Source organism: Centropristis striata, chromosome 17 (assembly GCF_030273125.1).
Source record: "Centropristis striata isolate RG_2023a ecotype Rhode Island chromosome 17, C.striata_1.0, whole genome shotgun sequence".
NCBI lineage: Eukaryota > Metazoa > Chordata > Actinopteri > Perciformes > Serranidae > Centropristis > Centropristis striata.
Genome location: NC_081533.1, coordinates 17,453,352 through 17,479,830, shown reverse-complemented (window position 1 = coordinate 17,479,830; position 26,479 = coordinate 17,453,352). Strand labels below are relative to the sequence as shown.

General features: G+C 35.7%; 1 protein-coding gene across 1 annotated transcript in view; it reads right to left on the bottom strand.

Moving 5' to 3' along the window:
- nhsl2 (NHS-like 2) overlaps window positions 1-26,479 on the bottom strand; it is a 183,925-nt gene that overhangs the window by 38,179 nt on the left and 119,267 nt on the right. Inside the window, exon 10 of the mRNA XM_059354398.1 lies at window positions 2,169-2,311. Coding sequence (XP_059210381.1) covers window positions 2,169-2,311 — 143 coding nt within the window. The remainder of the gene's footprint in view (window positions 1-2,168; window positions 2,312-26,479) is intronic.

Here is a 26,479-nt window from a genome sequence, read left to right as displayed (position 1 = left end):
TACTATTCTCAGTCGCTAACAAATTAATGTGTCACTGTCACAAATACTGCTTCTGTTGTGACAAACTGCCTCATTGCTTCTGATATCACTCCTTTTATAAAGACGATTAAAGCTGAATTAGTATGTCCAACCTCCTCTGTTTGATTTGTCAGAATGAGTCATCATCCTCTTCACACTCTCAGCAGGTTTCCACAAACAAATGTCGAACCGATTAGTGTCTTCCAGATGGAAATATTGCAAATACTTGATCAGAAACTGAAATAGCAAATGACATCAGTGCCCTAAATTTGACACCAAATCTGTGAAACAAATGGTATTAACTCAAGAATGGCTGCAGCAGCTTATGAGACACAAGTGAGAATGATGGCATATTTACACTTCCATCAAAATGTTCATAACAGGGGTATTCAACTGAAATTTTAAGAGGTCCAGTGAGAGAAAATTTCCTCAAACGAAGGTCCGGAACATCATAGTTAATTTCTTATTTTAAGCGTTCAACATGGTTATTTCTAGATTTAATAATCTTAATTAAAGAAATCTTGTCAAGTGAAATTATCTGTCCATGCAGCAAGACATTTCCCTCAGATTTAGTGTTTTTATCTTGTTTTTAAACACCCCTTTTTTGCAGTGTCATGAAAAAAGTTGTGGACCCAGAACGGAACCCAGTGGAACACCATAAAATAAGATCTAAATCCATTTTGACATCTTTAGCACTAACAATTAGAAGTGTTTTACATCTCAAAGTACGCCAAAGTTGACCTCTGTGTGTAAGCATTAACTCTGTCCTTATGACCCTTATAACACTGCAAAAAAGGGGTGTCTGAAAACAAGATCAAATTGATAAATTTGACTCCCTTATTTTAAGCGAACAACATGCGTATTTCTAGATGTAACAATCTTAATTTAAGAAATCTTGTCAAGTGAAATTATCCGTCCATGCAGCAGGATAATTTCCCTCAGATTTAGTGTTTTTATTTTGTTTTTAGACACACTTTTTTTGCAGTGTCATGAAAAAAGTTGTGGACCCAGAACGGAACCCAGAGGAACACCATAAAATAAGCTCTTAATCCATTTTGACATTTTTAGCACTAACAATTAGAAGTGTTTTACATCTCAAAGTACGCCAAAGTTGACCTCTGTGTGTAAGCATTAACTCTGTCCTTATGACCCAATCACCTCACTGCAATAAAAGGGGTGTCTTAAAACAAGTTAAAATTTGATAAATTTTATTTTAAGCGTACAACTTGCTTGTTCCTAGATTTAACAATCTTAATTTAAGGAATCTTGTCAAGTGAAATTATCTGTCCATGCAGCAAGACAATTTTTTGTTTTTAGACACCCCTTTTTTTGCAGTGTATATATATGAAAAAAATAATAAAGGTGGAATTTATTATGTGTGTGGCTTCAGATAATCCTATGTAAGGATGTGTGTGTTTGTTTACCAGGCAGATGACATTTAGTGTGAGAGAGGCTTGTGATTAAATAAGCATGAGTGTGTGTGTGTGTGTGTGTGTGTGTGTGTGTGTGTGTGTGTGTGTGTTCTTGTACTTTCTACATAGTGAGGACCGGAACACGTTTTTAACCAACAGAGTGAGGACATTTTTGCAAAGTGAGGACATTTTGGCCGGTCCTCACTTCTTTAAAGGCTTTTTTGAGATTTCAGACTTTGTTTTAAGGGTTAAAGGTTACATGATAATGATAATTAACTGAAACTGTATTGTGTGGTTACAAAACTAACTAAAATTATAGTGAAAATGTCCTTCATTTTTGTCTTTGTCAACTTTTTTCATACATAATGAAGATGGATAAGACAAAGGAAATAAAGGCAAAATTTACTGTGACCTCTTTTAATCTCCCACCCAACAAATACCCCATTACAAAGAACTAAAACTAATTAAAACTAAACTGAAACTAAAGCATTTCAAAAAGTAAAAACTAGCAAACTCACTCTAAAAACTCATTAAAACTAACTGAATTTGAAAACAAAAAATCACAACGAAATTAAAACTAAAACTAATGAAAAATCCAAAACTATTATAACCTTGCAAGGGAATTCACTGTTCCAATGAGGGTCCTCACAAAGATAGAAGTACAATGTGTGTTTATGTGTGTGTGTGTGTGTGTGTGTGTGTTTGTGTGTGTGTGTGTGTGTGTGTGTGTGTGTTTACCAGGAAGATGAAGTCAGGTCTCTTGTTGTTGAGGGAGATGGGCGATCGGCTGAGCGAGGTGGACGTGTCGTCAGAGCTCTGCGAGGACGGATGCCTGAACGTCTGACCGGTCAGCTTGGTGTCGTACAACTGCTCCTCAAAGTCTGCACACACACACACACACACAGAAAAAAACCCTGTAAGTAAACACACACACATGCACACGAGAATACAAGTGCACAGACTCCCACTCACACAGCAGATTTTCTATTTGCATGGCCGAGAGCAGAGATCTAGTGGAACTGCTGCTTTGCATCACGCTGCAGTTTCCAACTGCAACTTCTGCCTACAACCTCAAAGGACTCCTTAAGTTTAAACTGTAATCCTCCCGCGAGTTCCAGAGCTTCTTCTCCTTTCATTCATTCCTTCTCTCCTTTCTTTCTTTCTTTCTTTCTGTCTCGTCTGTCTTTTCTCTCCTTCTTTTCTCTCGATATCTGACTGTTTCTCCCTCTCTGGCAGCTTAGGCGACTCTCCCTCAGGCCATTGTAAACAGATTCCTAAACCCCCCCTCCCTCTTTCTCCCCCTGCACACACACACACACACCCACACCCACACACACACACACACAAACATTCCCCCTCACAACCCCTCAGCCAATCCTTTATCCCCAAAACACACTCCCGACCCACTCCCCACTCATCCCTAAAACCCTGTAGCTTACACACACACACACACACACACACACACTCCCGGCTCCATCCCGCTGACAGCTTCAGTGGAACGGCAGCGTCAGTGAGGTGCAGAGTTTTGGGCTGAACTTGGTCTCTGGGACAATATGGATTCCTAGCTGGTGGCATATGGTTGCTAAGCAACAACAAGGGAGGGTGTGTGCGTTTCTGTGTTTGTGTGTGTGTGTGTGTGTGTGTGTGTGTGTGTGTGTGTGTGTGTGTGAAAAACAACAAACACCTCCCCACCCAGCATTAAATGGGAACCTCTGTTTATTGATATTAAGAAATTAAGAGCACCAGAAAACGATTTAGTCTTCTAGGATCAATCGATTTATAAATAATGGGGAAAAAAATCTGTTAATCTATCTGTTTGGTGTTTGTGATGTCCAGTTTGTGCCAATATAACTTTTACAGAACATATAATGCAGAAAATTATGCTTGGGGTGATTTAGAAATTGTGTCATATACGGTAGCTGTTTTATTTTCATTTATTTATTATTTTTATTTATTCAATTGGTCAGAAATCGACAAATTGTAAATGAACAAACAGTAATATTGAACTATTTATAATTATTATTATAATTGGTTGACAGTGTTATACATTGTATCTATATTGAATAATAATGCACAAAAATGTTAAATTGTCTTGAAGTTAAGTCCCTGAAACGTATGTTTTCTTTAAAGAAAATCGTCAAACATACGCCATTTATCGTAGAAAGAAACAAAGTTCAGATTTGTGATATTTCTGTCAAAATCACTTTATTCGACATGATTGATTCCGCTGAGACGAACGGTCACGTGACAAATATTCACCGAAAATCTGTACACAGAGCTGAGATGAGAGGACAGGAAAATGTAAATAGTTCAATTTGTATAGCATGCATATTTTTTTTCATATATATTTATGATACTTAAGCATTTGGAAAAGTGTTGTGTTAATTATTTCAATTAAGAGAATAATAGAGAAATTCAACTTGCATTTCTTCACATTTTTTATGATGTATGTCATTATAAGTGTGTTATAATTGTGTCTGACATTTTTTTAATGGTTGTTTCCACTTCTAGCCATGATAAAGCTGATTCCACAGAGCTGCAGGGCTTATATATTTTAGATATTGCAGTAAAATACAAGATCACAGTGATTTAAATTTGAAACAGCAAAAAACGCCCTGAAACACCTTGCTATCTTCTTGTCCAAATATGGCTCCAAAGAATCAAAACGATCACAATAAAAACGCCAAACTCGAGACTTGAAAATCATAATCCATTTCTCCATCCACTTCTTTGTCCACTACCACTCCTTTTATATGGTCTATGGGAAAATCCTAACAATCTTATTGGTCATTGTGTCGTTAAATGAGACCTGCTGACTCTACGAACTTCATGTCACTGACAGTTATGCTTCCTGCAACACCGTTTCTAAGACATCAGAATTAACAGGACGTCATCTGTGTTTTAAACTCTGCAAGCTGCAAAAGCCCCTCGACTCCTCACACCTGGTAAACACATTCAAAAATGTCAGTAGTTTACTGCACAGAAAGTTTGGCAGGTGTCAGATTTAAGCGAGTGCAGGCAGCGTGGGAGTGTTTTGGAGTCGTGAATAGAAATTAATATACAGCAGCAGCACCACAAAATACAAAAAGATAATGATGTGTTTTTATACGAGGGCAGGCAGTCCACCCACCCACAGCTTTTGCTCAGTTTTTTTAATGGCATTTGGGATCATTGCTGTTGACATCTTCCCTCTACTAAACTAAAAAGTGCCAGCAGCAGGAAAACGTCTATAGGAACTCGTTCCTCGGCGTAATTACGCCTCTAAACTTCAGAGGAAACACAGGACAGCCTAAAACTTTAACAACCTTCAGCATGGATTAAGATGACGCACTAATTTATGACAGTTGTCATTTTCAAGCGCAGGGTCTGTGCTTTTTGGACGTTATTCAGCTGAGTTTGAAAGGGTTTTTATAAACTCAGGGATGTAGACATTATTTTACAGAGGGATGTAATCCTTTAAGGCAGGGGTCTCAAACTAAAATTACCTGGGGGCCACTGGAGGCAGTATCAAAATGACCCAAAAAACCCCACAAAATTACTAAAAAAAGACACAAAATGACTGAAAGAACACTAAATTCCTTTAAAAAAAGACACAAAATGACCAAAAAATACAATGAATTACCAAAAAGAACCAAAAAATGACCCAAAAAAGACACAAAATGACAGAAAAATAAATAAATTATTTAAAGAAGAAACAAAATGACCAAAAAAAGACACAACATTATTTAAAAAAGACACAAAGTTATTAAAAAAGACACAAAATTATTTGAAAAAGACACAAAATTAACAAAAAAAGTAATTAATGGGACCTTCCACACACAAAACAGTAAAGTGCCATTCATATAAAACTCACATTAAACTTTCATATCAAGGTGAGGGCCACAAAATATCGTCACGAGGGCCACAATTGGCCCGCGGGCCGCGAGTTTGAGACCCATGCTTTAAGGTAAAGCACGACAATGCAAAGCTGGAGCGAAAAAAGGTTTTCACAAGACGAGGATTATGCGGCTACTCCTTGTTTTGTGTCCCCAGAGTGACATTGAAAACAATTTTCCACCACATGTTGCAGTAAAGTTTTACTCTCTGTTGTGGGAAATGCAAACAGCAAGTGAGAGAAAATGAGGGGCAGAAATACAAAGGAAGAGAAGGAGAAGGATGAAACGAAATTCAGACATGACACAAGCTGCCTGGGTGGCCGAGATGCTGCAGAAACTGCTGCAGAAAGATGGTTTGGAGTAGCCTGGGTTTACCCATAATGCCTTGCACGCTCAATTTAATTTCAAACCTGCAGGTGGTCTGGAAACTATGGCTGTTTCTCAGCCCTGTTTTAGGGATCCAATCACAGAACGGGGAGGGACGGCAAGACGATGACGCATACTACTGGACAGATGGAAGCTTGTAGTTTTGTAGTTTTCTTACAGATCCAACATGGCTGCGGCAGACGCAAAGCTCTCTTCCAATCTAGCTGTAGACGGCGTTTTAAATAGTTTTGTTGAGAATTTATTTGTCTGAATAAAATAATAAATAAGCCAATACAGGTTAAAATATAAGTTAACAGTAATATTATTAAAATCAGTGTGTGTAATATGTGATTAGAAAGAGACTACATTTAATTGAATTGATTTGGAGTTACATTAAAAAGACTTCATTTCCGGGGGCGTCCCGGTGGCTCACACCGGTAGAGCGCTAACCATGTATGGCGTGTGCTGCGGCGGAGCCGGGTTTGAATCCGGCCTGAGCTCCCTTTGCCGCATGTCTTCCCCTCTATCACCCCCTTTCTATCTCTCACTATCAATAAAGCAACAAAAAATGCCAAAAAAATAATCTTTAAAAAAAAAAAAAAGACTTCATTTCCCAAGATGCTCTAGGAGCAGACGTAATGCATGTGATTATGTCAGAGTTTGTTGTTAGCCAGAAATGTGGAACCACGGCATGAACGCACTTTATTTTTCACTAAAGAACGTCTGAACATGAAAGAAAAGGTCTCGTTTGCTTATTTTTAGTCAAGAAGTATTTTCTGCTACAAGTTTAGAGTGAAAGTTTATTTCAAAAGAAGAACAACGTTTGACTTTACACTCTTGTTTCACCACCAAAAAGAATGTTTTAGCTTTGCTTCTGACAGGATTTGGCAAAAGCCTAATCTACCAACTGCAGAATTGAGCATTTTAGTCTCAAAGTAGAGATGAGCTAGTCTGGCTATGTAAACATCAATTTCTGTTGCTCTACATACGTCATCTGGTATAACTGATCTGATTGGCTAAGAGCTACATACAGACGCTTATGATAGACATTCGTAGCGCCCAATAAACGGCTCTGGAGGAATCGTAAACCACGCCTCCTCTATGGAGAAATGAATTGCTCGTGTCCAGACTAGATCTCATTTTTGATATAGTTGTGTGTTAGCCAGGCTAGGTTTGGAGGCCAATTCCATTAAATTTAAGTTTTTGGAGTCATGCATGTCATCAGGCATGAGGCTGGCATTCCTGTGCAAACTCTGACCAATTTAATCTGGTTGGAATAAATGCTCCCACACCAAAACACCCTCCCATTAATCCCAATGAGCATCATGCAAGCTCCTGCTCACTCACCAACAGTTACAGTGACACATCATGACTCTTAGTGTTTGTTGTGTTGTGCTGCAGCTGCAGTGTAAATACATACATATAGTTTATATTTAGCTTTTAAAACCTACCTGCCCACCAGGGACAAGGTGAAGCTGTTTACTGTATATGTACAATAAGATGTCTATTTTAACCCTCTTCTGGACTGAAAACATGTTTTCTTTAAAAGATCGCCAAAAGTACATCCTTTATCGTAGAAAGAAAAACATAAAAACAGGCATTATCATTAGAATTTCAACTTTCGAACAGCCCTTGAGCGGCTCATAGGTTACGAACGTTTCTGTTAAAAAAAGGCAAAAAGAAGCATAAAATTGTGATATTTCTGTCAAAATCACTTTATTATTCATGTCTCATTTAAAACGTCGCCAAAAATAAACCATGCTGAGACATCTGTGATTAACATAAATAAACAAGATGATAACAAATAAGACATTTCTCCCTTTGAGGCCAGACTCCAGAAGGCAATCTGCTCAATTAAGACTTTGTCCTTGAAACTGAGGTTTTTTTTTAATTCACCAAAAATCACCAAAAATACAACGTTTATTGTAGAAACAAACTGTAAAAACAGGCATTATAGTTGCAATTTGGAATTATTTTTGGAATAAAACGAAGCATAAAACTGTGATATTTCTGTTAAAATCACTTTATTCTACATGTCTCATTTAAAACGTTGCCAAAAATAAACCATTTGTAATAACTAGATCCTGTTAAAAACAATAAATTCTGCTCCTCAGAGACACTGTGAAGACATGATTGATTCTGCTGAGACGGTCACGTGACAAATATTCACTGAAAATCTGTTTACACAGAGCTGAGAGGAGAGGACAGGATATATGTAAATGTAAATAGTTTAATATGCACAACCTGTGGAGACCCAATTTCTTTTCTACTTGTAGGCACTTGGAAAAGTGTTGTTTATATAAATTATATTTTATTCCGTTTAAATAATAATAATAATTTATCAGAGAAATTCAGCTTGCGTTTTTTTCTTCTTTTTTTTTAGGATTTGTATCATAATAACTGTGTTATTCTGCACCAAAGACATTTTCAAGTTGTTTATACTTCTGGCCATGATTGTGCTGGTTCCATAGAGCTGCAGGACTTATATATTTCAGTAAAATACAAGGCCACAGTGAGTAAAATGTTAAAAAGAGCACACAAAAAAACCCTGAAATGGCTTTTTAGAGGGTTAAAGCTGCACCCCAAAAGGTATGCATCTCTCCAAAGGATCACAGCCTAAACCAGGGGTCTCAAACTAAAATTATGACCAAAAATGACACAAATTGACAGAAAAAAAACTAGATTACTTAAAAAAGACACAAAATGACCAAAAAAAGACACAAAATTACTAAAAAAGACACAAAATGATTTAAAAAAGACACAAAATTGCCCAAAAAAGTAATTAAAGGGACCTTCCACACACAATACGATAAAGTTCCATTCATATAAAACTCACATTAAACTTTCATATCAAGGTGGGGGCCACAAAATATCATCACGAGGGCCGCGATTGGCCCGCGGTCCGTGAGTTTGACACCCATGGCCTAAAGTAAAGTAATACAAAGTTACATAAAAGCTTTAAATGACTAACATTTAACTATTTTATCAAAGTTGGATTGAACTCACAAATTATTGTTTCCCCTTTAAGAGCGGAGGCCAGTTTTGCATCAAATTTCTCTCTTTGAAATCAAACTCTTCTGCTCGCAATTAAAGTTTGGACCTAAATATTAATGATGACATGATGAACTGAGAACTCGTTTCACTGCGTCTGCCAATTCCTCAGGAAGCTATTAGACGTTTCACTTTGTAAGCGCTTACTTTAAGGAAACACGTCCCTGGCTATTTGTATTCATAGAGGCATATGACACACCCGGCGCTCATGATAGAGAACTGTCTATTTTGCAGTGTTAAAAATAATTGATTAAAAACTGCCTGAGCTGCTGCATGCAGAAACAGCAGGATCAGCTGGTTGGTAAACAGTGAGCAGAAGCCAAAACTTGTCTCTTCCAGACTGCGGCGGCCCAAAGAAGTGAGGCGTCAGCAGGAGTGAGACGACACGGGGGGTAAAGAGACGAGAAGAGTGTGAGGAGGAGGAAGTGGAGATTACACAGGTGAGGAGGAGGTGGAGATAAAAAGTCCTAAAGTCATAGAAAGTCATAAAAGAGATGCAGAAGAAGAGGAAATAAGGGGAAAACATAATAAAGATGTGACAGATGCAGGAAAATTAAATGAAAAAGGTACACTGTAGAAAAAACCCTGTTGTTTTTACGGTTTAAAAAAAAACGGCAGCAGAACATTACCGTAAAAAATACGGTGCAACTTTTTCGAATATTACGGTAAAATGATATGAGCACTTTTGATTTCACATTTAAGATTGCCATTTTATTCCATATTTACGGTAAAAAATAAAAAGTTTTTCCATCAAAAGAAACACTGTTCTGCCATATCATTGACAAGAAAATACTAAATATTTTACCATTAAATATTACAGTATATTTTTGTTAGAGATATGGTGTTTGGTACATTTAACAGTGAGAAAAATTATTTTTACAAAATATAAATAAAAAAATTACAGTGATGGCTTGTGTATATATATATATATATGTATACATTTTCACTGTAATTTGTATTTATTTATTTATATATTTTTATTTTATTTTATTATATATATACTATTATAATAATATATATATTATATATATTTATTGTATTTTTAATTTTTTTAAATTTTTTAATTTATTGTATTATCTATATATATATATATATATTGTTACAAATACAGTGTATTTTACAGTGGAGTAATTTTTTTTAAACTGTAAAAGATACTGTTTTGACTGATGTATACATTTACAGTGTTTCAATGTTACTGAAACTGAATTAACCCATTTATCATTTCATGGTCTTTTACTGTCATGATTTTTCACTGTAAAATCTACAGACATTTTATACAGTGTAGAAGGTTAAACGAGGATAAACTGCAAAGACGGACGAAGTAAGACGAAGAAGAAAATGATCGGCAAAAAGCAGAGGAAGACGATGTAGGAAGAGAAGAAGTGTGGGACTATACAAGTCGGTAAAGATGAAATATTTGAGAAAAGCAACAGAAGAAGCAGGATAAGAAAGTAGGTGTAGAAAGAGAGGAGGAGGAGGATGAAGAGAACTCACATAACTCCAGAGAGGCCCAATCTGTCCAAAACTAACAGCACTAACAGGGGAGGAGATGCTGGCAGAGTTGGTTCTGGACCCAAAGGTGGTGATTAAATAATAAACTAGAATCATCGCCTCGTGAACAGTTAAGTTCCAGTTTATATCGTAGTGAAGACTATGAAGGAATATAATGAAAGGTATTGATTGCATGTTTTGGCCAAATTGGAAGTTATCACTGTTAACTGAGAAGAATTATTTTTACCATTTAACCATCAGAAACCTCTTGAAACGGAGCTGGACGTTGTGGCTGGGGAGAGGGACGTCTGGAATGCCCTGCTTCGCCTGCTGCCCCCGCGACCCGGCCCCAGATAAGCGGACGAGAATGGATGGATGGGTGGATCACCAAATATACACAATTTTTTGTAGAAAGAAACTGTAAAACAGTCATTATCGTCAGAATTTGAACTTTCTGGCAGTCCCTGAATGGCAACCTGAGTTTCCATTGGAAAAAAAGGAACCAAAATTAAGCTTAAAATTGTGATATTTCTGTCAAAATCTCTTTATTCTTCATGTCTCATTTAGACGTCACCAAAAATAAACCGTTTGTGATAACTAGATCCTGTTAAAAACATTAAATTCTGCTCCTCAGAGACACTGTGAAGACATGATTGATTCTGCTGAGACCAACGGTCACGTGATAAATATTCACTGAGAATCTGTTTACACAGAGCTGAGAGGAGGGAACAGGAAAATGTAAATAGTTCAATATGTACAGCACATGGAGAACCCTTTTTTTCTAGATTCATGACACTTGGAAAAGTGTTGAATTAATTATTTTAATTAAGAGAATATTAGAGAAATTCAACTTGCATTTCCTCATGTTTTCATGATTTATATCATTATAAGTGTGTTACAATTGATTCTGCTGAGACGAACGGTAAAGTGACAAATAGTCACTAAAAATCTGTTTACACAGAGCTGAGAGGAGAGGACAGGAAAGGGTATAAAAATGCAAATAGTTCAGTATGTATGTTGGTATAGCATGTGGAGACCCATTTTTTCCCCCCAAGATTCATTAAACTTGTGGGCACTTGGAAAAGTATTTTATGTATAAACTTAATTTTAAAAAATGATCAGAGAAATTCAACTTTTTATGATTTATGTAATTATTATTCAGCACAAAAGAACATTTTCGAGTTTAAATGAAGCCTCTCATGAACTTTAATGATTACTGGAATAAAAATGATACTTGGCACACAAAACATTGGCATACTGAGTCATATGCCTATATATACTAGTCAAATTTTAAGACATAATGCAGAAATGTTAAAATATTATAGCCTCCTTAAAGTTAGCAATTCGAATAAAGGACTTTTACATCTAATTGAAGATTTTTACATTCTGGTATTACAACTTTTACTCACGTTAAGGATCTGGGTACTTCTTCCAGCAATGCCAAGTCACTTAGTCAGGCTCCTGCAGGATCACCCTTGTAGCGGATTTAAACTATTTAAACTCCATGTGGTTAAAGTAAAAAGTGTGAAAACACACGCTGTGGACATGTGCACCGACCGGCAACCAGAGGTTTCCTAAAGAGAGTCCTAAAATCGGCAGCAGTAAAGCAAACGAGGAGGGAAGGTAAACAGTTGTAGATCCATGCTTCAGATAGCAGCACTGAGTGCATGACTGCAGGGTACTGTGGTGGGAAAATGAGGGAGGGGGAGGACGGAGGCTATTGGTGTGAGGGGTGTAAAGGTATGCCGGTCACTCCCACTAATGGGACACACACACACACACACACACACATTCTTGTACTTCTATCTTTGTGAGGGCCCTCATTGGAATAGTGAATTTTTCATTAGTTTTAGTTTTAATTTCGTTGTGAATTTTTGTTTTCAAATTCAGTTAGTTTTTATTAGTTTTTAGAGTGAGTTTGTTAGTTTTAGTTTAGTATTAATTGTTTCAAATGCTTTAGTTTTAGTTTAGTTTTTTATTAGTTTTAGTTTTTTGTAATGGGTATTTGTTGGGTGGGAAATTAAAAGAGGTCACAGTAAAATTTGCCTTTATTTCCTTTGTCTGATCCGTCTTTATTATGTATGAAAAAAGTTGACAAAGACGAAAACGAAGGACATTTTCACTATAATTTTAGTTCGTTTTGTAACTACAAAATACAGTTTCAGTTAGTTATAATTTTCTTAAAAACTAACAAAAATGTTTTTTCTATTTTCTATTTTTCGTAATTTTGTTTAGTTTTCGTAATATATATATTATATATAATAATAACCTTGTTCCCTAGTCACTTTGTCACGTTAACCCTAACATGAACTGTAACCTTTAACCCTAAAATAAAGTGTGAAATCTCAAAAAAGCCTTTAAAGAAGTGAGGACCGGCTGAAATGTCCTCACTTTGCAAAAATGTCCTCACTCTGTTGGTTAAAAACGTGTTCCGGTCCTCACTATGTAGGAAGTACAAGAACACACGCACACACACACACACACACACAGACCGAGCCCACCCCCTTCCTCTGTCCAGACAAGCAGGCCAGGCACTCATGCATCACTAACCTGTATATTGTGTATGTTTGTGTGTAGGTGTGTGTAGCTCTAATTTAGGTGTGAATGTGCTGTCAGTGCACAAATGTGTGTGTGCCTTTGTTGCAACCCCCAAAGTGCACTCACACACTATACGGACATGCATGTGAAATTAACTTTAAAATGTAATTTAACAACGTTGTGTCTTTGCAGTTGTTTGTGTGTGTACAGTGCACCCATTCATAGATAAACCACCCATCCTTGACGATATGCACCCCGGTCGTGTCACATTTGGGTCACCCTTTCTTCTCCCCTCCATGAAGACGAAGGGGGGAAGACACAAATTAACAATACCCCTCTTTCACCGCAGCCGGAGAGCTTGTTTGTCTGTGTACACTAAGTGCACGGCACCGTGGATGCAAGTGTGTGTTTGAGTGCACCCATGTGCATGTCATGTGCACAATTGATCAATCCATTACAGGGGAAAAGGGGGCTGAAAACGGATGGTTGTGACCTAGAAGGACAGATTTGGCGGTTAGCGGCCTAGTTTATGTTGGACATAGAATTAAATGGCTGCACAAATTATTGTCAGTGATTCAAAGTTTTTCTTTGCAGATGACTACCTGATGTTTTTGACTGTAAAGCGGAGACAATTTGTAAGGGTCGATCAAGCTCGATCAAATCACGTGACTTCTTAACAACCTCTCCAACATTAATTGCAAGAAGTAATTTTGTGCATTTTTACACTGCTCTTTTAAGATTTCATGCTTAAATGCATGTAGTTGTACTGAGGGCCACTTCAAGTGAGGGTGCGGGCCTTATGCGGCCACCGGGCCTCATGTTGCCCATCCCTGAGATAGATGATGGTGGTTAGATCATAGAGACACCTAAAACTGTTGGATGCTGCTGTTTTGCACATTGTATTCTATTTCTTTTTATTATGTTGTTTATTTATTATTTTTACTCTATACCAAAGTCCAGATGTCAGTAGTTGGCATTAACAAAGCACATTTACTTGATTGCTGTATCTAGTTTCTATTTATTCAGTACTTTACTTGTTTTGTTAGTTGTGTGTGTGTTTAAATAAAAAAAATTAAAATGTCAATAGCTGTCCTTATTTAATTTCTATGCTGAGTTTTTTATAGGTATTTTCTATCTGCTTTGTGTAGCAGAGTGGTTTTTCAAGCCAGTTAGAGAGTTAACAAGGGATTTTACAACTGTAAATTCAATTGGCTACAGCAATTTACTGAGTGATATATAAGTGGAGTTCGAATGTAAATCACAAGTTAAAACAGCGCTAAATTTGACTTCTTAACAACGCCGTTACATAAAAACAAACCAACTTCGAGCTCTGCTGTCAACATCCCTCTCAAGTACTGGCTTGAAACTCCATGCCAGATTTCCTTTGATGATAATAGGCAAAGTGAAACTGGAGATAAGGTCAAATATATTTGGCATAAAAATATAAAACATGTCTCTTAAATGTTACATTAGCAACCTGTGTTCACATTTGCACTTTTTTTGTGTGTTTTTTGTGTTCAAAATGTTTATCAAGTAAGTCAAAATGAATCTTGTATCATTCCTATAAAAAAAGACACAAAATGACCAAAAAAAGACAAAATGACTAAAAAAACCCACAGAAGGAACAAAATGACTAAAAAAGACACAAATAACTAAAAAAAGACACAACAAAAGACACAAAATGACACAAATGACTAAAAAAAGACACAAAATGACTTACAAAGACAAGAAAAGACATGAAAAGGATTCAAAAATGGACAAAATAGCCCAATGAGACTCCATAGAGTTAAACACAACCAATGCTGTTTTTTTTGGGAGGAGAGTCTCTTTAGATAGTAGCTTCCAACTTTGAGTCAACACAAATTTTGTCAGGTCATATAAGTAAGGTTGTGCTGAAAAAATTATACCAACATGTCACAGTAAACATTATTCACAGGCGATTAAGAAATATTAGCGTGCTTGCTATGTCTTGTGTTGTTGCACTTGCTTGCTGTCTGGCTGCGTTAGCAAAGCATTCGACTAGTTTCTGGTCTAAAGTAAAGTACTCTGAACAAACGCAGGAACACTGCTCATATTTATGACAGAAATTTAAAAGTGAATTGCTCTCCCTAACTATCAGTGCCCTAAATTGCAAAAAATACCAATTCTAGGTAATATTAGTGCATCCTTAACCGCACTATACTGCATTTTTCTCTACCACTGCAGAACCTCTGCCTTGCTCAAGGACACCCGGACCCCACTAGTGAAGTTTGAGTTTGATTTTTCAAACCTCTGCAACAGATTCAAAGTGTTTTTTAGTCCTCTAACCTCCAGGCTGCTGTCACCTCAGCCCTGTGTTTGATCAGCGGCGGCTTCATTTGAGGTTTTGGCAGGTTGGCTTGAATGCAAATGTCTCCAGATCATAGCATTTAAGTGTCACACTTCAGTCTGTATTTGAAAAACTTCACTAAAAGAGCCCCGAGGAAAGATACAAGACAGACGAGTTTGTCTTTTCTGATTCACAGCGATGTCACTCCAGCTAAAAGCTCTGCGGAGAGGGAATTGGAAAAAGAGACAGTGACAGTTCAGCCAAACTGACTCATTTCCTGGAGAGAAGAAAAAAGAAAAAGTGTGGCTCGAAAACAAACAGACTGCGATATTATAAAGGTCAGTCAGTAATAAAAGTTCAAACAATCTATAAATCCTCCGTTCACTGTCAAAAACACTGCTCCAGGCTGACAACAAGGGCTCGTTTGAGCTCTCTGTTCATGAGCCAGTGCAAAAATACTAAACGCCTGCTGAAATTAAATGCTGCGTTAACAAACCATTTGCATATAATAATTACAAAAGCCCTTTAAAACGACAGTATTAACCCTCTGGAGTCTCCAAAAGCTCCAAATCCAGACTTGTTGACTCCATCCAGACTAGAAAACAAAGCAGCGTGGAGCCCTACTGTAAATTTACCTCTAAAGTTCTGGCTGTAAACTCCATGAGGCCAGTTTCAGTTTGATGATGATATACCAAGTAAAACTGGAGACAAGGTCAAAAATATTTAGTATAAAATGATAGAACTGGATGTAACCCTCTTATATGTTAGATTTGCAACATTTGTTCACATTTGCAACATTTAAAATTCTGCATAAATTGAGCTGATTCTAAATCACATTTTATGTTGGACTAAAGGAAAAAAAAAAAAATTACGAAAAAAGACACAAAATGACTAGAAAAAGACAAAAAAAGACACAAAATGACTAAAAAAAGACACAAAATGACCAAAAAAGACACAAAAAGACCCAAAATGACTAAAAAAAGACAAAATGACCAAAAAAGACACCAAATGAGAAGATAGAATGACCAAAAAAGACACCGAATGAGAAGATAGAATGACCAAAAAAACCCACAGAAGACACAAAATGACTAAAAAAGATGCAAAATGACCAAAAAAGACACAAAATAACTAAAAAAGACACAAGAGACACAAAATGACCAAAAAGACATGAAAAGGATTAAAAAATGGACAAAATAGCCCTATAAGACTCCATAGAGTTAACACAAAGAAACAGTACATTTTACAAAAAACTGGTCCAACATCTCAATTAATGCAAATTAGTTACCAGTAAATAATTGATTGGAGTTGAAGTCTAATTTTCAAAGCAGTGAAATGTTATAAAAGGAACTAAACTCGTTTTTAAACTCTGCTTGTGAGTTTATAAAATGAGACAGTTTCTTCTGAATCAGCATTCTTGAACGTGATCAATGCTGAACCTGTACGGTAATGTGTATCGACCGCAGCAAAACCTTATCAGCCTGTGTAGATAACAGCGAGCATTGACTCAGACCTTCTAGGACACAATTAAAGGGCCGCTGTGACATTTTATAGTCAACTTAGTGCAGACGGGGAAAGTTTATCGGACTGCTTGCATCGCAGCGGGCATCGACTCGGGCCTCCTCTGTCACCATTAAAGGGTTACTGTGACATTTTAAAGTTGGGCCGCTTACATCACATCCCCTTCTGCTTTGTCCGCTGTGAGGAAAAAGGCTGCAGCATTGGCACTCTGAGCACTGATGAGGTGCTGCAGCACAAGATAAGATCCAGGGAGATAGAATGAAGCTCCACAGAAGGAGAACACGGTAATAAAGGGTGCAAATAAAATTACAAAGTGAGTTGTAAAGACTATTTACAGTGCTGCTGCTAATGCATGAGCTGTAGTCTAAATCTGGCCTTTGGTTTTAACCCATTTAGGCCTGAAACGCCTGGTAAAAAAATGCCTGTAAAACCTCTGGGCCATTTTAAAATAAGCCCCTTAAATCTGAAGTTTCTCTGGAAATTCAACAGAAGTGTCAACACTTCTACTAAATAATAGATTTTTCAGCCTCTGTAGCAGATAGAAATTAAATTCAAAAAGTATTTGAGAGCTTATAGCTGTTATATCTGAGCTCCCTCTGCTATAGTCGTCTTCCGCCATGATTTCAGTTCTGGAAAAGTCCCATGATGTTTTGATGGTGTCTTTTTTAGTCATTTTGTGTCTTTTTTAGTCATTGTGTGTCTTTTTAGTCATTTTGTGTCCTTTTTTAGTCATTTAGTGTCCTTTTTTAGCCATTTTGTGTCTTTTTTAGTCATTTTGTGTCTTTGTGTGTCTTTTTTGTGGTCATTTTGTGTTCATTTTGTGTCTTTTTTGTCATTTTGTGTCTTTTTTTGTTAATTTTGTGTCTTTTTATTTCTTTTTTTTGTTCATTTTGTGTCTTTTTTTAGTCTTTTTTTTAGTCATTTTGTGTCTTTTTTTTCTCATTTTGTGTCTTTTTAGTCATTTTTTGTCTTTTTGTCTTTTTTGGTGATTTTGTGTCTTTTTTTGGTGATGATTTCAAAGTTCTGGAAAAGTCCCATGTTGCATTGCGACACTCCCACGTGTATTCTGATGCATTTTGTTGGCCAAGAGACCGAAAATAGGTAGAAAAAACTACAAATACTACAAAACAACGTATCTGCTTTCCCGGTTTTAATGGGTTAAATACAATGAGAGCAGACAGCTAACTCTTATCTAGCTCTACGCACTAATGATACCATTGACCTCCACTGAAAAAAATATATTCCAGCCTGAAGTGTAAAAGAAAAGAAAAGAAAAGACACAAAATTAATTACAGAGACACGAAAAGACACGAAAAGGATTCAAAAATGGACCAACTCCAACTCCATAGAGTTGAACACAACCAATGCTGTTTTTCTATGGAGGAGAGTCTCTTTAGATAATCGCTTCCAACTTTGAGTCAACAGAAGTTTCTTGCTATCTCCTCATAGCATAGAACAACACCAGTCCCATAAAGAAATGGTTTTAGTCCAACATCAGTGGTCGATCTAAGAAATGCTCTTGTGGCAGAATGGGAACAAACCCCTGCAGCAAAGCTCTAAAATGTGAAAAAGCCTCCAGAGAAGGGTGAAAGCTGTAACAGCAGCCATCAAGGCCCATGGCTCTGAAGTGAGATGTTCAACAATCACATACCACAAACTTTTGCCCATCCAAAAAAAAAAACACACACTACAACTTCTCTTTCAAACGCGTTTTTTCTCTAATGGATAACACACTTTCTTATCTGAGGGCCTGCAGCTACTGTGTGACCAGCAGCAGTTTAGATGAGCTGTTGGCCGACACTGAGAGTGTAAATCAAATGCTCTGAAGTAGATCTCAGCTTGCTCTCATGCTCATTTATTCAAAGGGTCTCCAGTGAAGAAATCTGATTGCATAGATTAGAGTTTTACTATTTACAGTAGCACCGCGGGTCAAATTATATGAGGAAACCCAGATACAAGATGGATAATCAAGTTTCTCTTCACTAAATGTGCAGGTAAAGAATGCCTGCGTCGATAGTTTACAGCAGGGGTCTCAAACTCAAATTACCTGGGAGGCAGTATCAAAATGACCAAAAAAAGACACAAAATTACTAAAAGAAGACACAAAATAAAATAAAAAAAAGACACAAAATGACAGGAAAAAAATAAATTACTTATAAAAGACACAAAATGACCAATAAAAGACACAAAATTACTAAAAAAAAAAAAAAAAGACACAAAATGACCAAAAAAGACACAAAATGATTTTAAAAAGACACAGAGTTACCAAAAAAAGACACAAAATTATTTTAAAAAAGACACAAAATTACCCAAAAAAGAAACTAAATTACCAAAAGACACACTAAATTACAAAAAAGGACACAAAATTACCAAAAAAGACACAAAATTACCAAAAAGACACAAAATTACCAAAAAAAGACACTAAATTATTTTAAAAAAAGACATTAAATTACTAAAAAAGACACAAAATTATTAAAAAAAGACACTAAATTACTAAAAAAAGACACAAAATTAATAAAAAAGACACAAAATTATTTAGAAAAGACACACAATTATTGAAAAAAGACACAAAATTATTTTTAAAAAAAAGACACAAAATAACCCCCCCAAAAAAGGGGGGACCTTCCACAAACAACACGGTATAAAGTGCCATTCATATAAAACTCACATTAAACTTTCATATCAAGGTGAAGGCCACAAAATATCGCCACAAGGGCTGAAATTGGCCCGCGGGCCGCAAGTTTGAGACCCATGGTTTACATAGTTTTCCAGATATTAAACCTCAAATGTTCTCGACAGTATCAAAGTCTCCTGCTGCAGCTTTGAATTAGTGGTTGACTCTTTTTACACGACACTTCAGAGGAACGACTACAGTGGAAGTGATCAAAAACCCTCCCATCCTTCATCTCCCAGAAACTCTTCTCTAATCTTACAAACTCCCGCTTGCATGACTATTCTATCCACCTTCTGATCAGCGAACAAGAAATGTAACCACTGCAACAACAACTTTACAACCTGGAGAAAGCAGAAAGTATTGTTCTAAATCAGGGGTGGGCAATTAATTTTCCCAAAGGGCCACATGACCAATACCACGAAGGTTGCAGGGGCTGGACCAAAACTGAACTAAATTCTGCTTAATATCAATTTAATCACTTTATAAAATACAGTAAATTATCTGGTTTTGAGCTGCTACTGATAAGAATACATGTTATGATAAGACTGTTAATGTGGAGTAAATCAAATATAGCAGTAAAAAGTAGTGAATACTCCAATCACTATGTCACTTTACCATTTATTTTAAACACAACTGTGAATGTCCTTTAGCAAGGTTCCTATTGGTGTTTTTGTATTATACAGCGTATTTTTTTCATTTTTGTAAATGTTCTAGGTGTTTTACAATGTTGTGATGCTTTTATTTTGAAAAGGTGCCGTCCAGTGTGAAACGGGTGCTTTTACTTTGAAAGGTAGTGACAGGAAAAAACAGGTTGAACGGTTAAATTAAAAACGAACGGTAAATAATAACAAGTGCGTTGTAATTCAAATAAAGTTGATACAAAGTATGAAAAAGGCTTCTACAGCGGCTGGCTGACAGGATACAAGGTTTGATAAAGTTTATTTTCTTCTGTCATATATTAGTGGCTATATTTGTTGTCTTAACTATAGTAAAAGTGCTTGTTAGCTCAAGTGCTGATGCTAATGTTTGTTAGCTCTTAAGGTGGATTCACAAGGAGACCAAGGAATGTAGTTTTATTTTTTATGGAGCGATTTTAAATACATTTTGTGAACTATCAGTTAAAGAGTCGACCGTCATTCAGACAGGAATGCTACTAAACATACATTCAAACAAACAAACAGCAAAAACAAAATAGAGCATGTATGTTATGCAGTAAACCAGTATTTTATTAACACATTTGCATAATTTCAAATTATTTATTGAGCATGATAGTGTTTTGAAAGTAAAATATAGATTCAAAATCACATTTAATGTTTGACTAAAGGACTAAAAAAGACACAAAATGACTAAAATAAGACACAAAAAGACACAAAATGACCAAAAAAAGACACAGAATGACTAAAAACAGACACAAAATGAACAAAAAAAGACACAAAATGAGGAGACAAAATGACAAAAAAAAACACAGAAGACACAAAATGACTAAAAAAGACACAAAATGACCAAAAAATATACAAATGACAAAAAAAAGACAAAATAAAATAAATCTTGTGAACTAACAGTTAAAGAGTCGACCGTCATTCAGACAGGAATGCTACTAAACATACATTCAAACAAACAAACAGCAAAAACAAAATAGAGCATGTATGTTATGCAGTTAACCAGTATTTTATCAATTTTATGCAAAAAGCAGTACGTGTTTTTGACAAGGTACCTCAGGTAACTCAGATATACGTAAATCGCCTTCAAAATAAAAGCACTGCAGTTGGATTTATTTCTAATTCCTGGGTAAGCCGGATAAGGACGGCCAACGGGCTGCCGAACGCTCAGGTCTGTTCTAAATGGTGCCAATGGATGTATACAACCTTCTATTTGTCTTTATTTGTTAAAATCACAGCCATTAAGGTCTTCAATCCACTTCTGATTACTCGTCATTAGTGGAAATCAGGTGCAAGTAACTGCACGACTGGAATATATCCAAAAAACACAGAATAAACACACAAAATAAATCATCTGTGATGCACCTGTTACCCGTCCTGTCTTACTTCTAATAGTTTTTGTTGAATATGTCAAATACCAATTCAAAAACCTGAACAATATGTGGCCATAAATCATGACAAGCGGCCCGTTGTTACAGATTGGATGTGAAGCTGCCAAATCAAACAAAAATAAAAGTGTCTCAGTTGGGAAGCAGGCCAACACAAGCTGCCAGAAGCACTTCACATTCACTCTGGCACAGATTGTCGACAACTCCAAAGAAGTTCAACAAAAAGGCCAACTTTTAATGGGAAATGTCATCAGTTCTGCATTAAGGGAAAAGCAACACACTCAGAAATAACAGACAGAGCAGCAGAATTAAAATGCTGCAGCAAGTCGTGCACATTTTGTCATATGTATGCTTTGTAAAACTCAAATAAAGAGTCACAAGATTGCAGGAAAGTTAATCTGCAAATATGTTTGAGTTTGCACAAATACAGTTACAGACTAAAGCAGGGGTGTCAAACTCAAATTACCTCGGGGGCCGCTGGAGGCAGTATCAAGATGACCAAAAAAAGACACAAAACTAGTAAAAAAAGACACAAAATGACTGAAAAACACTAAATTACTTAAAAAAAAAGACATAACATGACCAAAAAAGACAAAATTACAAAAAAAAAAGACACAAAACTACTAAAAAAAGACACAACATGACCAAAAGAGACACAAAATTACAAAAAAAGACACAAAACGACCAAAAAAAGAGAAGCAAAATGACTGAAAAACACTAAATTACTTTAAAAAGACACAAAATGACCAAAAAAAGACACAAAATTACCCAAAAAATACACGAAATTACTAAAAGAGACACAAAATTATTTTAAAAAGACACAAAATGACCAAAAAGAATAGACAAAATTACTAAAAAAGACACAAAATTATTTTAAAAAGACACAAAATTACCAAAAAAAAAACCCCAAAAATACTTTAAAAAGACACAAAATTATTTAAAAAAGACACAGAATTACCAAAAAAAAAACACAAAAATACTTTAAAAAGACACAAAATTATTTAAAAAAGACACAGAATAATAAAAAAAAATAGACAAAATTACCCAAAAAAGATGCAAAATTACCAAAAAAAGTAATTAAAGGGACCTTCCACACACAACACGGTAAAGTGCCATTCATATAAAACTCACATTAAACTTTCATATCAAGGTGGGGGCCACAAAATATCGTCACGAGGGCCGCAATCAGCCCGCGGGCCGCGACTTTGACACCCATGTTCTAAAGAGAGCGTCAGTGAAATAGTTGAGGAGGGAAATGAATATTTGAGCGTTGCTTAATGGATTGTCATAAAATTACAGAGCAAGTATGTGCAAATAGCCGTTCTGGCTCTAATGGATGACACTTGCTAAACTTCAAAACACAAAGTTCACTGAGAGAATAATATGAATATTTTCTGTTGATTAATGGAGTGCAGAAAAAAAACACACACAATGCAAATGTGTGTGCTGTAAATCTTGCCAGGAAACACAGTGAAAGTGTCTGCAGAGGAGGAAAACCTTTCTAAATATGCAGGTCGGGAGCAGAGCAGGAGGAAAAAAGTGACGTGCAAAATCTTCCTATTATCGACCTGTTTTGAATACAATATATCTGCTTTCAGTGGAGTACAATACTGAGCTTTAAATATATAATATATTACTACAAAGCAGCAGCACATGAATATTTTAGCATGGCAACCAGAAATCAAAATGTGCAGATCTCAGTGTTGTTAAATCTGAACAGAAATACTGAGCTTCACTCTCAATGGCTGATAATGTGAAATTATAAATGTTGCGGTTATTTAAAAGTAAAAATGTGCAGATGCTGAGCATGTATTGGGACATAACTGAGGACAACATTAAGCTTGGTATGTAAGGTGTTGATCTTCAGTATTTTGATGTACTACTATTTATTTATGAGCTTAAAGTTTATCATCAACCTCCACCAGAGAAATAAAAATGGTATGGATAATATCAATACTTTTTTTTATAGAACCATAGTTACAGTGCAATAAATATACACATGAAAAGAAGAAATTGAATTTCCAGAAATTTTTGTACATGTGAAAGTGCAAATGCAATAAAGAAAAAAAAAGGAATATAAAATGGACATTTAAATCTGTAAATAAATATAATGGGACTTTATAGATTTTATTTTATTTTTTAAATCAAACAATATTTTGTGTTTAATGTTTTTTGTGTATTTTTCTGTGTTTTTTGTAAAAAAAAAAAAAAAAGTGGGTTTTTTGTGTGCTTTTGTGGGGTTTTTTATGTGGTTTTGTGTTTTTTTTTGTGTGGTTTTTGTGTTTTTTATGCATGTTTTTTGTGTGCTTTTGTGTGAGTTTTATGTGGGATTTTTTGTAAAATTTTGTGGTTTTTGCAAAAAAAAAAAGTTTTTTTTGTGTTTTTGGTTTAACAAAAGTTTTTTTATGCTTTTGATGGGTGTTTTTGTGTGTGTTTGTTTTGTGTTTTTTGTTTTAAAAAAAATGTGTGTTTTTTTTTGTGTTCAAAATGTTGATCCAGTAAGTCAGAATGAAAAAAAATAATGACCAGGTGGTATAGGTGAGGCTGTGTTGAAAAAAATGATATTGGCATGGTAAACATTTTTTATGTGATATATACAGGCTGAATGAAAAAGAGTCAAAAACCAACAAAATAGCGATAATGTAAATGCAAATCTATCTACATCTCAGAAAAAAATACTAAGTTTCATAGAGGTGTTGGGTATAAAAGCTTAATAAAACAGAAACATTTTTCCTTTTGGGACTTGCTAACTGGCTAACCAAGGTTTATGGTGATCTGATAGTGGCTTTCTTGTGACTTTGAATCTCAGTGGGATTATAGTAAATGCTGGTGAACAACAGAAATAGAACAACATGTCTATGACAGAACCTTCAGATCAAATTCACGAGCATATAGAGTGAAAGAAGCGACAGAAAGCTGATTTATTTTCAGAGCTTAATGATGGAAATAAATCTTTATCCTGCAGAGGAAGCCATGAGAAAACGATACATTCTGTCCAAAAGTTTGTTTCCAGGAGCGCTACAGAATATCGCACGGCGCTGCAGAAAATGTGATTAAATAATGTATTTTTGGGGGGTCCTCCCACCAGTTTCTAAATCAAACTGCGAGTCTTGAGCAGGGGCCCATTTCACCAAATCTGCAACATGCAAGCTGTGACTTTTTTGGGATAACGTCCTCTTATTCACTTTGACCTGTTTTACTCGTCAAACCGAATCAAACCATGGCGGTAGCACACCGTGTGAAGTATTATTAAGATTAATTATTTTTGTAGCTTTTAACCTCTTTAAGTTCTCGAGAACACCATCCATCTCTCATAGGCAGGCAGCTTAGGTCCAGATTTTAGAGGAAAGCGGACACACAAAAGCACCAAATTTTTTCCACATGCTCTATAGCCGGGGTCTCGGGTCTATTTTTTTAAATAATTTTGTGTCTTTTTTAATACTTTTGTGTCTTTTTTAAATAATTTTGTCTTTTTTGGTAATTCTGTGTCTTTTTTGGTAATTTTGTGTCTTTTTTGGTAATTCTGTGTTTTTTTTGGGTCATTTTGTGTCTTTAAAATAGTTTTAATATTTTAAGTGATATTCTCAATAGCTTTAAATGATTCCTTGAACCAGAAAATGTACATTTTGACACCAAGATTGACCTTGACCTAAGTGGCTTCTCATAGATTTTATATGGCTGCCATCTCCGAAAAAATTTGGTGCTTTTGTCTGGTGTGTCTCCTTTATTTATCTAAGCCGTCTGACTATCAGAAGCAATAGCATGCTCAGGTTTAATGCTACAGTAAAGATATTGGCATCAGGTGAAACTACAAGACCAAATGTACAAACCATGCCATGCATGCTAAATAGCTCTCCAAAGAACTGGCATGCCCATATTCAAAGCAGTCCCTTTACCTCTTTTATTTAAGATATCTAACTGAAAATGGGTCCTATTGGTACGCGCAAGTTTTCCCTTCAAATACATGCCAACTTTATGCAAATCCCATGCAGTTTGGTGCGGGAACCATGCAGTTCTTATTTTAAAATCATGCAGTAAATGTGTTATTTTCACCTATCATACTTTAATATTTCTACATACTACCTAGGGTACCTAAACAGTCTATGAATTGCATAAATTGGATATCACTGGAAAGCTGAGACTCTTGAGGATTCAATAAGTTAAATTCAATTCCTGTGTTATGATGGTAGTCTGCATAGTAGCCATTTCATTGCAGTGAGAGCTTTTTTTGAAACCTTGCTGTATAAAATGAGCTGCTGTCCTCTAGGATAATCACAGCCTCGTGACATTTTACAACCACAAACTAGAGACCTAGATCATTCAGACGATGTGTAGCATTTTTAGGTATATTGACAATAAGGAGGTTACTCCTCGCAAAATGCAGCTCCTGCATAAAAATCTAAAAATATCAAAGGTTGATTTGATGCCAAATCACAGCATAGATTGTTCTATGGTGTTTGTCAAGGTCTTGGTGTCTTGATGTGATATTAAGGAAGAGTTTTTGACTATTTTTATCCATTCTTGAGTGGAATTGGTAAAAAATTAAGCACCAAATCAGTGTAATGAATGGCAACAACCAAAAATTAAATGTATGAGATATAATTGGGCATGGTAATGACCTTAATATATTCATAACATAATGTTCTCAGCCCTTTTACACTTTTACAAGTTTAATTAATTAATGCATTTTTATTACAACAGGAACAACTTGTACCACAGTGCTGAGCTGCATATATATATAGATAGATAGATAGATAGATAGATAGATAGATAGATAGATAGATAGATAGATAGCACAACAGCATAAGCATAAGAAAAAACAGTGTGTATGTTAAGGTGCAAAAAGGTAAGAAAAGCCAGTGCAAATATGAGTTAAAAGTCCAGCATTAGATATTAAAAATGGGCTAAATAAAGTGAATATATTAGTGGGGGCAGTGCAGTGATGGATTGAAAAACACAGCAATAGATAAATAAATATATAACCCTAACCCTGGCATAAATATAATAAATATAGGTATTATAGTGTACAATGTAAATTAATCTTCAGTTTCTCAGCTTTTAGTTCTATGTGGTATTTATTGTTGACCTGCTATCTCCCCCTAAATATCTACTGCCCCTGTAAAATGGGTCTATGTTTGGGAAGGGGTGGAGTTAAAAGAAACAGCATATTTTGCCATTTAA